Source organism: Phodopus roborovskii, unplaced genomic scaffold, assembly GCF_943737965.1.
Source record: "Phodopus roborovskii unplaced genomic scaffold, PHOROB, whole genome shotgun sequence".
Taxonomy (NCBI): Eukaryota; Metazoa; Chordata; class Mammalia; order Rodentia; family Cricetidae; genus Phodopus; species Phodopus roborovskii.
In genome coordinates, this window is record NW_026126433.1 from 47,826,106 (window position 1) to 47,842,270 (window position 16,165).

General features: G+C 48.1%; 1 protein-coding gene across 1 annotated transcript in view; it reads left to right on the plus strand.

Annotated features, from left to right (window-relative positions):
* Positions 1–2,945: 2,945 nt before the first annotated feature.
* The window catches only part of Kif26b (kinesin family member 26B), a 395,922-nt gene continuing 382,702 nt past the window's right edge, over positions 2,946–16,165 (plus strand). Inside the window, exons 1-2 of the mRNA XM_051186394.1 lie at positions 2,946–3,143; positions 3,864–4,265. Of these exons, the coding sequence (XP_051042351.1) occupies positions 3,081–3,143; positions 3,864–4,265 (465 nt within the window). The 5' untranslated portion in view covers positions 2,946–3,080. The remainder of the gene's footprint in view (positions 3,144–3,863; positions 4,266–16,165) is intronic.

Here is a 16,165-nt window from a genome sequence, read left to right on the forward strand (position 1 = left end):
AAAAGAAAGAAATGTTAAAGGAAGTCCATTCTCCAGGTTAAAAGAAAAGAATCAATTGGAATTTGGCTGGAGCTGGGGGTGAGAGGGTCCAGACATGCAAAAACTGTGTAAGTACATTTTTAAACCCTCATTTTTCCTAGTTTTATGGAAGATAGATTTGTTAAAACAATTTAAATGATCATATTGTGGATTTTGTGACGTGTAGATTTAAATCATTACCTCAAAGGACAGAGGTAAAATGGAATTGGTCCTGCTGGAATGTACATTTTAGTGAATTCTGCAATGTTACCCCTGAACAGCCAGAGCTAAGTCAGAGATTCATATGAGAGTCATTAGAGCTAGAAATCCAGCGGAGGGATGACAGAGTATGAAGACATTATTCAATTAACAAGAAAGGCAAGCGAAAAGGAGGAATGTAAGACAGCAAAATAGGAAACAGACCCATACGAACAGTAACTAGAAGCACAAAACCCATGTTAAGCCAAACACAAAAGACATACGGATTCTGTAGACAAAAAATTCAGGATTAGTCAAAACCGATCTGTGGTGATGGGAAGTCGGTACAGCGATTGCTAATTGTTATGTGGGGTGGGGATTGCCTGGGAAGGGGGAGTTTTTTCATTGAGAAGAATTTACATCTTAACTGCGTAGTGAACTATACAAGGCTGCATATATATGTTTATAGAAACAGAATTTTACACTTAAATCTTGTGCTTTTCACTGTATGTAGATTTTTTACATCAACTCTCTTGAGGGGGCCGCCAGATATAAAATGTCACCAACAGAGGGCGCTCCGAGCCCATCAAACACGCGGTGGGCCGCAAGATACTTTGGGATGCATATCAGATCTGCTCTGGGCTCATCATTCTTCAGGGCGAATCGCGCAGCTCGGCGGCGAAAGCTCTCCCCCCCCCCGTCGACATCCCACCTTTCCCACTTGGGGCTTCACGGGCTCGTCCATTTCACCTGGCCACATGCTGCTTTGGGGCTGATAAGCGGCGCGTAGCTAATGGCGACGATATTTTCCGCAGCACCCAGGCAGAATACAGATGTGGCTGCAGCCGGTGTGTGCTTCCTGGAGGCTACCTGTCCCCCTAAGGTCCTCTGCAGAGATGATCGCGTTGAAATTGGAAGTAGAAACGTAATGGAAACTTCCACACTGTTCTCAACATCTTTATTTTTACCTTCTCGCCTCGATTTGGAGGCTGTGAAATATCCCGGTGCACTGGCTGCAGAGGGTGCGGGGAGGGGGTGGCTGAGCTGGGGAGGCACCGAAGGTTCCAGTAGGAAGACAAGATGGGGGGGCGTTGCCCCAGGGTTCCAGCACCCCAATTGTTGTCGTCTGTCCTCCCCCCCTTGTTTATCCATGTGTCAGAAGGAAGACAGCGACTAGGGAAGCCCAAAATGTCCCCCTGCCCCCGCCTAGCCCAAGGCCAGGTCTTTCTGGGGTGCCGGGATGCCATTACACCACACGTGATCTCCGCGCCCGGCTGGTCCTGCAGGAGGCGTCTCGCGGGGTGTTAATTAAAGGTCACAACAAAATAGACCTGCCTGCTCACCAGAAGAATGTCCTCCCGGGAAATGAAAAATGACACCCCGGAGCAGCCACGTGTGCCCGGCGTACACCGGTTTCCTAAGCTCCGGGGCTCTACGCGGGGTGGGGGGGGGGTGGGCGCGGGAGTCAGAGGACGACAGCTGGGTGCCCTGGAGATCTCCCAGGTCCCGATGCTCGCAGGCAAACACGCAACGGGGCGAGGGGACTGATCCCGGCCGGGAAGCCGGGGCAGCTCACGCCACACCCCCCTCTCCAGGCCCGCGCAGTCCTCCCGCGCGTGTGCAGCACGGCCAATCCCTCAGTTTCCCCAGCCCGGCAGCTGCGCGCTGGGTCCCTGGATCACCTGTGCGGGTCTCGGGAGGTTTCGCCATCACTAACAGGGGCTTGGGCCGGAGGGCGGGCGGACGGAAGCTGAAGGCTCCCGGTGCTCAGGCGGGGGTCCGGGGAGAAGGAACCCCTGGCTGGCTGGGACTGAGGGGGCGATTCAAGGAAAGGTTTGCCAGGCAGGTCTGGGAGAACAAAGGGCGGGGTGTTGGCCCCGGCCTGTTTGCGGACTTGTTTGTGACTCAATCGGATTGCACGGCGTTTCAAAGGCAGACCTGTACGCCTTGCCAGGAAGAGACCTGCTTGGGGGGGGGGGGCGGGGACGCCCGGGCGCCCTGTCTGCGCGCAGCTCTGCCGTCTTGGAGCTGCAGGCTCGCACGCGGGTAACCCCGGAGCCCCCCGGCCGCGGGCCCCTCGCCTGCAACTTCCCCGCCCGGAGCCAGATTTACGACCCCACCCCCGCCCCGGCTGCGCCTGGCGATGCCAGGCCCGAGCGCCGCGCCGTAAATGGATCGCGGCGGGCGAGGCGGCGGCGGCGGCCCGGCGGGCTCCGACGCGGCGGGGTCGCGGTCCCCTAGGCTCCGCGCTGCGCCCGGGCGCACACGCGCGTCCTGACCGCGGGCTGCTCGCCGGCTGCGCACAACCGCCCTCTCCCTGCCCTGCGCGCAACTGTCAGGAGAAAAACGGGCCGGCGCATATTGGCTCGGCGACACGCAGAGGCTCCTCCCCGAGTCTGGATCCTTATATTTTGGGAGAATTTCTTTGAACTCAGTTAGCGAGCTCGGGGAAGGAGGCAAGTTCCCATCGCCGGCTCCGCTCGGCGAGGGCTCGCCCACCTTCCCTGCGTCCTCGCCGTCCTCCTCCCTCTTGGCCCCGCTGGCTGAGAACGCGCTGGCCGGCGGAGGAAAATGCCAGCGATCTGGATGTGACGCCGAAAAGAGGACGCATGGCTAGAGGAGGCAGAGAGATGAGGAAACCCATTATTTGAGAATCACCAGCCGCTCCAACCCTTCCTGCAAATTGGTGCTACCACTTCTGGGGTCCATTTGCTTTTCTCCTCCCCAGCCCCCCCCCCAATTAAGAAATCTTGACTTGAGGACCAACCCCTACCAGGAGGGGGGACGCCTTCTGGGTTGGCAGACCTTTTGGATGTCGCCTTGTGGGAACATTTAGACCCCCTGTTTTTCCTCGAAGAGCCACCATGAATTCGGTAGCTGGAAATAAAGAGAGGCTTGCCGTCTCCACCAGGGGCAAGAAATACGGGGTAAGTTGTGGCGGCGTCTACGCGGAGATGCGTTCCTAGGGACCCATGGGGCGGGTATCCTCCGCGGGTTCCCGGGAACCAGCGGCGGGCGCACGATTCCCCGCTCTTGGGTGCACCCGCGTCTCCACCGGCGGGGCTGTGCACGCGTGGAGGCCGGTCTGCAGCTCGCCTAGCTTCGGGAATGTCTTCGGTCCTCAATCCTTCCCTTTTCCCGCACCCTTAACTTTTGTAGTATTCTGGGACTTGAGGGCAGAGTTAAACCGAAGGGGAGCGTTTCCCCGGAATTCCTCTGCGATTCCCTCGGCTCGCTGCCCCGGAGCGGGGAGCCCTTTTCATTTACCTGCGGGACGCGGAGGGCTGTGCCCAGAATGAGTAAACACCCAGAAGTCACCCACCCCTTGGATTTGGTGGGTGTTCCAGGATCCTGTACCTAGCTGGGGTGGGTACCGGGTTTGAAAGAGCGGGGCTTTGGATTTCTGGGTGTTCTCGAAGAAGCCGAAGGATACCCAAACCTCCCAAGCCCTTGCAGGAGGAATGGAGGGGGACTTGCGCGCGGTCACCCTGGCAGGGGTGGGTGGCCTGTCGCTTAAGGACAGGCCACTTGAGGGATGGAGTTCGATGGCGGGCAGGTTCTCAGCAGTGCCTGAAGGACAGTTGCCCCAGCCCACAGCTCGGGAATCGGTGGCCTCGCGGTCCTGACTCCGTGTGTCTCTCCTGCAGGTAAATGAAGTGTGCTCTCCCACCAAGCCCACCGCGCCCTTCTCGCCCGAGAGCTGGTACCGCAAAGCATACGAGGAGTCTCGCGCAGGGAGCCGGCCCACCCCTGAGGGCGCGGGTTCTGCGCTCGGCTCGTCGGGCACCCCGTCCCCAGGCTCGGGCACCTCGTCCCCGAGCTCCTTCACTGGCTCCCCGGGCCCCGCGTCTCCGGGCATCGGTACCAGCTCGCCGGGATCCCTGGGCGGCTCTCCGGGCTTTGGCACTGGATCCCCGGGCTCGGGCAGCGGCGGCGGCTCCTCCCCCGGCTCAGACCGCGGCGTGTGGTGCGAGAACTGCAACGCCCGCTTGGTGGAGCTGAAGAGGCAGGCTCTCAAGCTGCTGCTGCCGGGACCCCTCCCGGGCAAGGTGAGCCACCGAGGGGTGCTTTGCGGGGAGCTGCACCCCACCCGCGGATGCTGTCTCGGGGTGCCAGGGTGTAAGGCTTTTAGCTCAGCACCGGACCTGGCTGCGCAGGGGGATGCTCATCCCCCCCCCCCCGGGTTCTGCTGTTCTCCCTACCCTCCTCTGGGATCCTGCTGCAGCATGCCACAGGGGGCAGTTGCAATCAACTGCTGGGGGTGAGGGTCCTCAGGGCTTATTTGTGATGGCCCTATCTTCCAAGCACCACAGAAACACATTTTCCAAAGCCAGAATTCCTCCCTTAACACTCCATGTGTCTACGTGAGGGGGATTAAGAGGTGGCTCGCTGTAAGAGCCAAGATGTATCCTGACCAGCTCCTGGGCTTATTGAATAAGCACATTGGTTCCTCCATAGCAACCCTGTCTGTGTGGTGTGACCAGCCTGGAGCCCCCAGAGCGGAACACAATGCAGTTGTATTTGCACAGTTGGGTCCAAGTACTATCACATGATAATATTTACCCTTCCACTTCAAAGAGTTTTTATCAGTGGTTAGAAAGAAACAGCAAGAAAACGGTGGATTGTTGTGGAGGCTGCCAACGCTGCTCAATGACATTTTTTCTTTCTTTCTTTTTTTTTTCTTCTGTGACGTTTGCAATGAAATACTGTGATTTCGAATAGCAAAGCTTAGGAGTAACAGCATCTGCTTGTCTCATCTGCTTATCCAGACTGCACACGGATGTTTTCTACACCAGGGTTCAATTACTCAGACACCCACAGTCCACTGTAAAATTTAAAATGTGAAAACAAATCACCACCAGGAGAATTGGTTTTATAAACCTGGAACTTATCTCAAGAATAATTAACTCTGGGTTATTGTCAGTTTGGCATTTTTGTAGTTTCACCGTTGATCTTCCAGGACACCCCAAGAGTAAATCTCAGGAGGAGGAGGAGCCTCCCTCAGCCTTGCAAGCTGCACTGCCCATTCCACACCGTTCCCCACCCACAGACTTGTTTGCCCTCTTTTCACCAACATTCCTTGATTTCCCTCCCAGTTCAAAGGACAGGCCTGATGGCAGAAGGTCCATGCCAAGGCCATCCTGGTCATCTTCTGGTGGACCCACAGTCTATCATTTATCCCCATCTGTGTTGAGCGTTACAAAGAATGGAGTGTAGAATGAGGTGAGAAGGCTCAACTGTGTGACACAGATCTGAGAGACTGGCATGCTTGAGGTGGCAGTGTCTGATATTTGCAATCCCAATAAATCTCAGGCCACCGAAGTTTTCTCAGGGCATTCTTGTGGTCACATGCTCCCAAGGGTTCTTTGTGTTGCTGTTGCTTGAGTGTTCCTCTTGTGTAAAAGTGAAGAAGTATCAGCTCTTGTCCTGGACAGGGAAGGGTACAGGGACAGGAAGAAACAAAGGTTGCAGCTTGGTGATTTGTGGCATCATGTGATAGACTCGGCCTTTGTTTTCGTTGAAGCCACCTGACAAATTCATTTCACACTGCTTAGGCAGTGCAGCATATGCATTCACTTTATTTATTGCCGGATGTAAAAGTAGTGTTGAGAAACTGATCATATTAGAGGGAGGTGAAGGCTCCAGATGCAGAATTGGATGTGCCAAGCTTCAGTGCTCTACCTGTCCAGGAGCATCGAGAGGGAAGCTGTGAGTCACGGGACTAGTCACTGAGTGAGTGCACATTTGAACACCACACACAGTTGCCTTAGTTGCATCAAGACATAGATAGCATTAGGTTCAAGGGAGCTTGCATGATTTAGCCAGGAATAAGGATGCTTTGGGGTTAGCACATTGCTAACAATACCAAGCCTTATTATTAACTACCCAGGACTGTGTTTGAGAATGGTAACTTTAGGGATATGCGTCTATGTTAAGCACTGTCACCCTCTAATTGGATGCAATTTCTGTAACATCTTTGCAGCATTTTAATCAAATAAATGCTATGTTCTCTGGTGCCCTATGCATGGTGGGCCCTGTCTGTTGGAGACAAGGCATTTCTTCTTCTCAGTGCTGGATTTATGAGCAAACTGTGGAGCTTCACCCTGCAGGCACTGAAGGGGTTAAGTTTCAGTAAAACAAGGGATGTCACTATGACCCCCAACATGTAATTCCCTCTGGATAACAAAAGTCTGAGAAGATAAAGACTTGGTTTTGAGGGTTAACTAGCAAAAGCCATCTTCATAATTCACTTAAGACATTCAACTGTACTTGGGGACTGTTTTCACAAACTGAGTATTAAATTGCATTGGGTGGTATGAAAAGCCTTCTCCGTAGTTGAAAGTCAAAGACAAGAGTGCATGCCCTGAAATCTGTCTCTTCAGGATGGACTTGGTTTGGGTTCTTTTTGCACCACTAATATCAGTGAGTCAGTTTTCTCATTTTTTAATACAATATTTTTATTAATTCTTTAGGATCTCATCCATTAACACAGCAATGAAAAACAGTGATTCAGATTGTTGGGTGTCACAAGGCAAGATTTGAAAAGTGCCTCCCTTCTTCAGAGAAAAGTACAAGGTTGACATTCATCTAAGTGACAATATCCTTGAGAGTCATGGTTTCTAGACCTTGAGGTTTTTGTTGAAAGGTGCTGCCCACGTTCAGGTTCTAATATGACGAGTTCACTCCCTCATCTCTGTGCTGTCACGTGACTTCCTTCCCTGTGCTCCTTTTCAGGAAACGAGCTCTATTGAGTTCCCCTCAGTTCATTTTGGGGACAGTTGGGTGAGGAAAAGTAGTGAAGTATTGGACAGTCACTGCAGGGGCATCTGGTTGTCCCCCCATATTGAAGAGTGGCTTTGGTACTTCAAGAGTTACTTCAAGAGTCTGATCTTTCTTGAAAGCTGTGTGGCTACAGAGGACTGGGCTTATGGTAGACAATTGTGTGGCCACTGGAGGACTGGGCTCAGAGTAGACCCGTTATGTGAACATTGGAGGACAGGGCTCAGGGTAGACTGGTATGTGGCCACTGGAGGATTTGGCTTCAAGGCAGACCATTATGAGACTTGGATGTAGCTGGGTAACCTGGTAGGTGGTGGTATGTTGACAGAGACAGGAAGTGGGGAGAGGAAGATGGTGGTGGGTAATAATTTGTGTTTTCTAGAGAGACGATTAAGAACAGATGCAGATTCAGTCATATAACAGATTTTGCTGGTTATTCCAAGCAACAACTCTGCTCTGAATTCGTTTTCTGGACAGCAACTTACCTGGGCAAGGAGATGTGTGTTCCCGGTGTCAGGTCGTAAAGCCTTCTGACTGACTTTTATTACCTCGGGAAGAAAGTGCTTACTAGTTTATATCCTTTCTCTTTTAGCGTGGTTTAAGTGAAAGTGCTCAGATAAAACAAAAGCGTGGGGTTGTGGGAAAGAGTTGGGACTTCAAGTGAGGCTTGTCTTTCCCCCACTGTCGAGTTTCTCTGTGTAAATATAAAACATTCCCTGAGTGGTGGTAAGAGTGTCTTTCCTATTTCATAGACAGTCCAGGCACTGAGCCAGAAAGAGGGGCCAAGGAATGAATCTCTCCTTTTTTTGAGCTAACCTAGATCATTCTGATAGCGGTGACAGGACTTTTGAATCGACTGTGGAGAGCCCACGAAACATCAGCCTGAAGAAATTCCCTGGAGTAAAGCAGGAATGCTCCAGGTTGGGCAAAGGTTATCCCACATCTGCGCATTTCCATACCAATAAAAGAAAATCTCCCAGGCAAAAGGAAGGTTCAGGGCTGTGGTCCTGTCTGACTGTTGTTTTCAGTCATGTGTTCTGAGTCCATCTATGCCCCAGAAATACCAGCGAGATTAGCTAGACTCCCTGAGAAGGGTGGCCAGAAGTCACAGAGATGAAAGAAAGGAATGCATGCTAGGGGTTAAAAACGCCAAACGTGGGCTCTAAATAGCCAGAGCCTGTGGAAGTCTAGACGTGAGGGATATAAATAAATATTTCTGTATTTTGTCAGTTCCAAAAGAGGAAGGAGTATGAAAAATAGCTCTATTCAGAAGTTCCCCCATCAAGTCATTGTAGTATACTGTATAGATAAAATATACTTTACATTTAAAATATTTACTAATTATGAAGGAATTCCAGCCAAAATTCCCTTACTCTAAGAATACATCTTTAAAGAGCATCTTTAGACTACTTGTCATTTTGAAAATATTTTAAAAATGTTTCCTTACTGGGGGCTAGAAAGATGGCTCAGTGTTTATGAGCACTGGCTGCTCTTCCAGAGGATGGGGGTTCAATGCCCAGCACCCTCATGATGGCTTACAGCTGTCTGTAATTCCAGTTCCAGGGACTCCAACCCTCTTCTTGTCTCTATAGGCACATATGTAAGTGGTGGACAAACGTTCATGCAAACATTTTTTTTCTTATTTCCAACAATTTCATATATGTATACAGTGAAATATGATCTTATTTACCTACCATTACTCCCTCCCAACTCCTTCCCTCCCCACAACATAATCCCAAATTTATGTCCTCTTTCATTTTTTGACAACCACTAAGTCTAGTCAGTGCTACCAGTATGTGTATGGGTGTGGGGCCATCCACCAGAGTGTTGGAAACCTACCAGGGCCACATTCTTGAAAGAAAGCAAAGGATGAGTCCCCCTTCCCCAGCCGCTATCCACTGCTAACAGCTGCTCAGTGTGGGGTGAAGCCTCGAGATCATCTACCCCAACTGATGCCTGAATTTTGAGTGTCTTGATCTTGTGTAGGTCTTGTGCAGGTAACTACAGCTGCTGCGAGATCAGGATTGTGACAGCCATGCTATCTCTGGAAGACAGAATTTCTCAGCCCCCTTCCTCATCCTCCATCCCTTTGAAACAAAAGAACAGCTGATATATAACAGCAGTAATGAAAAATGTTCTGCAGCATTTATCATTTAAAACCTTCTGAGCCATCTCCAGAGTTTATAAAAACATTTCCAATGGAGACAGACAAGCAGCAATTTTTTTTTTCCTGAACTACATTGCATTTTGCCAGACTTTTAAGTGTGGAACCAACATGATCAGCTTTTGTAGTGACTGAATTGGTTTGAAAAACTCCCTGACCAGTAATAATTTCTTCCCTACTCCTTATCGATGAGATGATTGCATTAGAGATGTGATTTTCAGATGGCTGAGGCTGAGGCTGCTAGTGTTCGGAATGAGTAAGTCAGTTAAAATTTAGGTCATATCAATTGCTCTTTGGTGTTAAGTCACAGATTGTGCCAGTCATTAGCTAATAACACGATGGTGAGTGCATTGATGACAGTTATTTGTTTCTGTGCTGAGCATTGTGGTGAGATCGACAGCCTCATATAGCAAAAATAAAGATGTGTGTGATTTGTCTTTGAGTTATAGGTGCTTATTGTGGTTATTTTATGCACACACACACACACACACACACACACACACACACACTCATATCACAGAGAACAGTGGAAGCTGAACACACTTTCCCTCTACAGCCATTGGAGGTCATTGTTAGAATAACAAGTTAGGGTTTGCTGCTTGAGAATGTTAAAGTTTTCTGAGATTTCAGATGGCAACTTTATCCTTAGGGTCCAGGAAGGTGGAAATGTACAAGGCTGTCATGATCCCGAAGGATTATTGAGTTGGGGCATAATGGGTTTGGAGAAGAAACGCCCTCTGTACTCTCTTCATTTAGTGGATCTGCTGAGGTTCCATCCTCACCTGAGAAGAGGGCCAGTAGCTGGACACACAGGGCCACCTACATGGGGCACTGGCCTCCCCTGCCGCTCTGATCCTCAAAGATTACAAGCCGGCTAGTGATATAGGGTCTCCACCCCTTTTCTGCTATCGTTTTACCCTTGTCTCCTCATACACGACCTTTCTTCCCTTGTAAGCTGTTGTGTGGTCTCAGTGGGTCAGGGAGCACCATTTAGAATGGATTCTCAGTTATCTTTCTCTCTTCTGGGCACCCGTTTGGAGGAGCCCATCCTTATGTACACTTATAGAGGTGCCGAAGGACAGGTTACATCTGTGTTCCTAACTTACATTTACATCATCAAAATATCGTGTCAGTCAGTATATCTGTCTGTTATCTTTGGACCTTCTCCAGAACCCCTCTGGAGAAAAATGTCCTTTCAATCCTGAGTAGAAAGGCATCTGTCACATAGGAATTCTCTCCACTTCCTTAATTAATTTTTATTCTTTTTGTGTTTGAAAAAGTGCTTCATTTAGCTCAGGTTGGTCTTGAACTCACTATATAGCTAAGGGATATCCCCACCAAAAAGTAAGACATGTTGTAAAGCTTTCTTTTCTTTTTTTTTTTACATTATTTTTTAAATACTTTTTTTAGTAATTAAAATGGTATAGAATTAGTACACAGGGAACAGAAAAATACTCAATATGAAGTCCAAAAAGGAATCCTAGTACAACTGAAAATTTGGTTTATTATAATAGTGGCATCCTAAATCTGTAGTGGGAAAATGGGTGTTTTGAGAAAAATTTGGGGACAACTGGATAGATTGATATTTAGGAAAACATAAAATTGATCTATACTGTTCATTACATACCCAGAAGATCACCCAATGGGCCAGAAAACACTAAATACTATATAACTGTGGACATAGGCCCACAATCTCAGTACTTTACAAGCAAACATACTTCAGTAGTTTTCATTTTATTTGCTTTGTGTTGTGTCCACATGTGGCTATGGTTGAGAGGTCAGCATTGGGTGACTTCCTTAGCCTCCCTTCTACTTAATTTTTTGAGTCAGAGTCTCTCAATCCAAAGCTTATCAGTTCTTCTTCACTGACAATGGCCAGCAAACCCCAAGGACCCTTCTGACTCTGCCTCCCCAGCCCTGGGATCTTAGGCATGTGCCACTGGGCCTGGATGCTTTACATGGGTGTGGGGCTCAAACTGGGCTGCTTGTGTTTGTGTGCCAGCATTCTACTGACTGAGCCATCTCCTTAGTTTCTCTCTCTCTCTCTCTCTCTCTCTCTCTCTCTCTCTCTCTCTCTCTCTCCATATATATTAAACTAAGGAATAGGTATCACAATCTACCAAGTACTTTTAATGCAAATTATTATCATCATTGATTTCTTGGTGATGAGCTGTCCTTGAATTTCTTCTGTAAAGTCTACCCAGTCATAGTGCATTAAAAATGCTGCTGGATTCAATTTGATAATATATTATTTATTGTCTTTTCTTTTATATACATATACCAATAATTATTTCTGATTCTTATTCATGTACCAGTATAGTATTATAGCATAACATAAATTATGAAAAATATTAAAATTCCTTCCTGGAGCAATACACACTTTGCTGTTAGAGACAGACACTGTGAGAGCTGCACTGTAGCATATCGAGAGCAGAACTTGAATTGTACAGGGAGCTTAGGGGATGGGGGTGGAAATGACTTCGGAAAGATGAGCTGGATATGAATATAATGAATCAGAGATGTTCTAGGTAGAGGGAAGGGTGTGAGGGGACTGTGCTTGCCAAGTACACTGGAGAACTTAAGTGGTGCATTGTTAACTATTTCTCAATCTGTGTGTGTGTGTGTGTGTGAGAGAGAGAGAGAGAGAGAGACAGACAGACAGACAGAGAGAGTGAGAGAGAGAGAGAGAAAGAGAGAGAGATTGGGAAAGTGTTAGGGAAGAAATAGAGAATCTTGTGAAAAAAAAGAATCAGGACTTTCTCTGTAGGCAGTGAGAAGTCATTGGAAGGTGTCTAGGAGGGGTTTTTGAAATATCAGTTATATATTGTGGGAGAGGGTGGATTGGGTGGATTGAGACAGTGTCCTGGGGTCCCATTAGGGACATACTGTGGTGTGAGTGACATCATGTAGATAGCAACATGAATGAAATGTTTGAAAGGCCTGACATGCTGTGTAGAAGTCCATGATGGATGGGTGCTGATGAAAGATACAGGACATATTCATTCTCCATCCATCAGATGGAGAATACGGGCTTAGAGACTTTGCTATTGGGGGTGGGAATGGCAACAGAACTGGTCTGCGTTCTTTAGAGCTTGAGATTCAATGGTCCAGTGGGTCTAGATGGGGTCTCTTGCATGGGTTTGGAGGCAGAGATATGGATCTGGGAAAAGGTAGTGGGATGTACAGATGGGTGACCTCCATGTATGGGAGGCATGTAAGCAAACGGAGCACAAGATGTAAGCATTGGCACTGAATGGACAGGAAGCCCAAAGGATCAGGAGCCAAAAAAAGGGGTAGGACATATGGCATCATGGAAACCAAACAGGGTGATGGTAAGCCCAGAACTTTGAAGGAATCTAAACGGCAAAGACTGACTGTCTGTGGAATTGGCCATAAGGAGACTATTAGAAATCTTGGCTTGAAGAGTTTCTGGCATCTTGGAAAAAGGGTGTCAATGTCAGATGGAGAGCCGGGGACATCTGAGGAAACTCCACTGGGAGGCTTTGAGTGGTGCCTTTCCTGATGCTCTTATACATCGAAATGAAGACCTGGGGTCAGCAGGCTTGGTACTAAACCAGGCTTACTTGGTTGTGACCAGGGGCAAGCTGTTTGGTGTCTTGACCTTGGTAGTTCTCTGTCCAATAGTGTATCAGTAGGTTCCTGCCGTATGGGTGGTAGAGCCAGTCGGGCGATTGTGAGGTAATGTTGTACCATCACTTGGTGTTATTATTCCAATGACTTTCCAGGAAGAGTTGAATTCAATGAAAACCAGTTTCCTTCCGCCATCCGTCCTTCCTTCCCTTCTGTTGCTATTGGCCCGACACCATATGTGGAGAAAATGGAGCCATTCATCCCCTTTTCCATATCTTCATCTCCAAGTCAATAAAGCCTCTCATACGTATTCATCATTCTGTAGATGCTTCTCTCCCCAGAACATTTCAGGGTGATGAAGGGGCTGCTCCTTCTAGCCCAGTGGCTATGAACATGGATTGGGAACCATTGCCATAGTTGGGAATCCCTTCCTTGAGCGCTCCCAGCTCTGAGCCCCCCAGGGAGCAGTGCAGGAGTGGCCGTTGGCATTTCAGGCCCCAGTGAATGAGGGAGAGCAGATTTCCTTCAGTGACTGTGCAAGCCGTGTGCAGATCGGTGTAGCACCAGGAATTTGGCTTATCTGCTTTCCAATCCAGCTTTCTCTTTCTCAGACAGTTTTCTTTGCAGTTCTGCTTTGCTGATTCTGTCGCATTGATTGCAGCCAGACCCTGTGAAGACGCCTGGAAATAGAGGAAGACGCCTGGAAATAGAGACGATACTCTCCCCCACTTGGCAGCATTTTCTGGGCTGGTGGCAGCTGCAAGTCAGAGTGGACAAGGAAGGCAGGGCGCTTGTAAACCCTAATATAAAGGGAGGGTGTGCTCTGAATGTCACAGACTGGGAGGCTCTGGACAGAGCAAGAGTTTGCTAGAACAGTGTCTGAGGATGTCTAGCATGTCATAGTTGAGACTTCTGCTGCTTTCATTCATCATTCCCGACTGCCACTCAGTACCGTTACTGGCCGCCAAGGTTTTGGAAGCTGTTTTAGCTCCCCACATAGCATACTTCTCAGATGGTTCTTACACACAAACTTCTGTTTTTAAACTATCTTGTTTGAAACCATGAACTGCGAGTAGCAAAGCTGAAACCTGCTCTTCAAAATAAAGATTTTAGTTTAACGATTCTCTCCTCTCATTTGAGTGACATCTGACATTTGTAATTACTTAATGGAAGAATTTGTTTTCTAGGCTAACACAGTAGCTTAGGGTGTTAAGGTGTGTGTGTGTGTGTGTGTGTGTGTGCATGCGTGCATGTGTGTGTAATTCTATCTTTTAATTGGCAGTGATGGGCAGCTATACACTCCTAAGAAGTATGGTCCACTTATTTCTAGTGTCAGCTTTTGAGGGATAATCAGTGTTTCCCCTCCCCCCTCTCCATGCAATGGATGACTTTATTCAGCAACGGGAGACCTCTTCACTAAGTGACAAGAAGCTAAAATTGAGAAGAGCTATGGCCAAGAGCTGTTGGGCTATTGAGTTAACATGCTATTTAGAGTCTAAACTTGAATTTGGAGGGCCCACTATCAATCACCACTGTTCAAGGAAAATAATTTGCTGTGTGTTTGGAGTGAATGGTGTAAGTACCCGAAGTTAGTGCAATCCCAGATAGTTAGGTGAATTGGATTGTCTGTCGATCGAGGTGCAATGTGGCCTCCAGGATAACTAACATTAGGATCTTAGGATAGTTCAGTATCTCTCAGTTTCTTGATCTCCTATTCCCTCTCTCTGTCTCTATTTTCTTTGCTTTCTTCCTCCTCCTTTTTCTCTTCTTCCTCTCTCTTTTGATGGTGGGCATCAAATCCAGGACCTGCAAATGTTGGGCAAATTTCTCCTGTAGACTGAGGACGGAGTCAGAGTATTCCTCTAAGTCCCATCCCAGTCCCCGAGTCTCTTTAAACCTAGAGAGAGACCCTCAGACTTTAGGAAGTCCATGCTGGCCCTCATTCCAGAGGATAGGCTTGACACAGTCTTAAATGGAGTGTTAGCTGAGCCAAGAGCCAAAACTGCTTGGTAGGCGGTCTCCTGTTTCTTTTGGTGCTGGGCGTAGAACCCAGGGCCTCATATATGCTGGGTACCGCCGAGCTTGTGCCTCCTCCCAAGGTCTTGCTTGTAGCCCTGACTGGCCTGGTGATCCTCCTGCCACCATCTCCGATTACAGGCGTGAACTGTTGTACTTGATCCTCCTGAGTCTCAATAAAGCTATTTGCTATGTACTCTGTGCTTGTAAACAAAATAAGCAAAGGGATAGTTGATTTGAAGAGATCAATGTGGCAAGGGTTATCTGGGGGGAAAGTACAGCCTGAGGGACTGTGAAAGGGCTGCTTATCATTTTAGTTATGAATATCTGCCCTATTGATTAAGGCCTTCTCAACCCTTTGATGTCCCCTTCTTCAGCTTGCATCTTCAAATGTCTAGACACACCGCCACTGTTTAGGCCAGTGTATGCATCCTGCACCTCCAGGTCCTGCCTTTAAGGTTCCTGTCGCATTTGACGCTGCAGGCTGGGCAAAGGACAGTACAGCTAGCTTTCCTGCTGGGTCAACAAGGTCCATTCAGTTACTACCAATTTGAGTTTTTTCCTTTATTACTAACACAGATGTCTCTTTAAAAACCTGTTTCCTGAGAACTGCTTCCCTAACTCTTATTTCAAATACAACATTCTGCATTTTCATCCAGACACAACCCAGGGGGCATGACATTAAAAGCAGGGCTTCGTTTGGCTTTTGTAAGCTCAAAGTGTGCTGGGAGCTTGGAGCAGAATTGAGGACATCCCCAGGGTATCAGGAGCTGGGTAAATGTCCCTTGTGTTTTTCCATGGCGTTTTCTGCATGCCCACAAGTACAGCAGCAGCAGAACATCTAGGGACAGACCCTCACTCAGTGTTTCTGCCTACGTACAACTGACCCTCCTCATACCTTTTGTTGATTCTGTCTTAGCATCTAGATTCTGAATTACTCCCTTCTTCTTTGCTCCTAAACTTATTGATGCAATTAGGCCTGCAATTTCCAGGGTGCTTTGTTACAGGCTATATGTGGGGTGTGTTTGGGTGTGGTGCATGTGCCTATGTATGCATATTTGGTATGGACACATCTCATATATGTGTTTGTTGTATATATGTACATGGTCATGTATGTGAGATGTGTGTGTCATATGTAATATATATGTGAGATGTGTGTGGCATATGTGTAGTGTCTGTGTCTGTGATGTATGTGGTATGTATGTGGCATGCATGTGTGTATGCATGTGTTTGCGGAGGCTGTATGTGAGTTGTGTGTGTTTGAGTAGTGGCAGTATATATGGTATGGGTGTGAGATGTATGTGGTGTATGAGGTATGGATGTGAGGTGTGTGTGTGTAGATGTGTGTGTGTGTATAGGTATGTGTGTGTGTGTGTGGTGTATGTATGATGTGTGTGT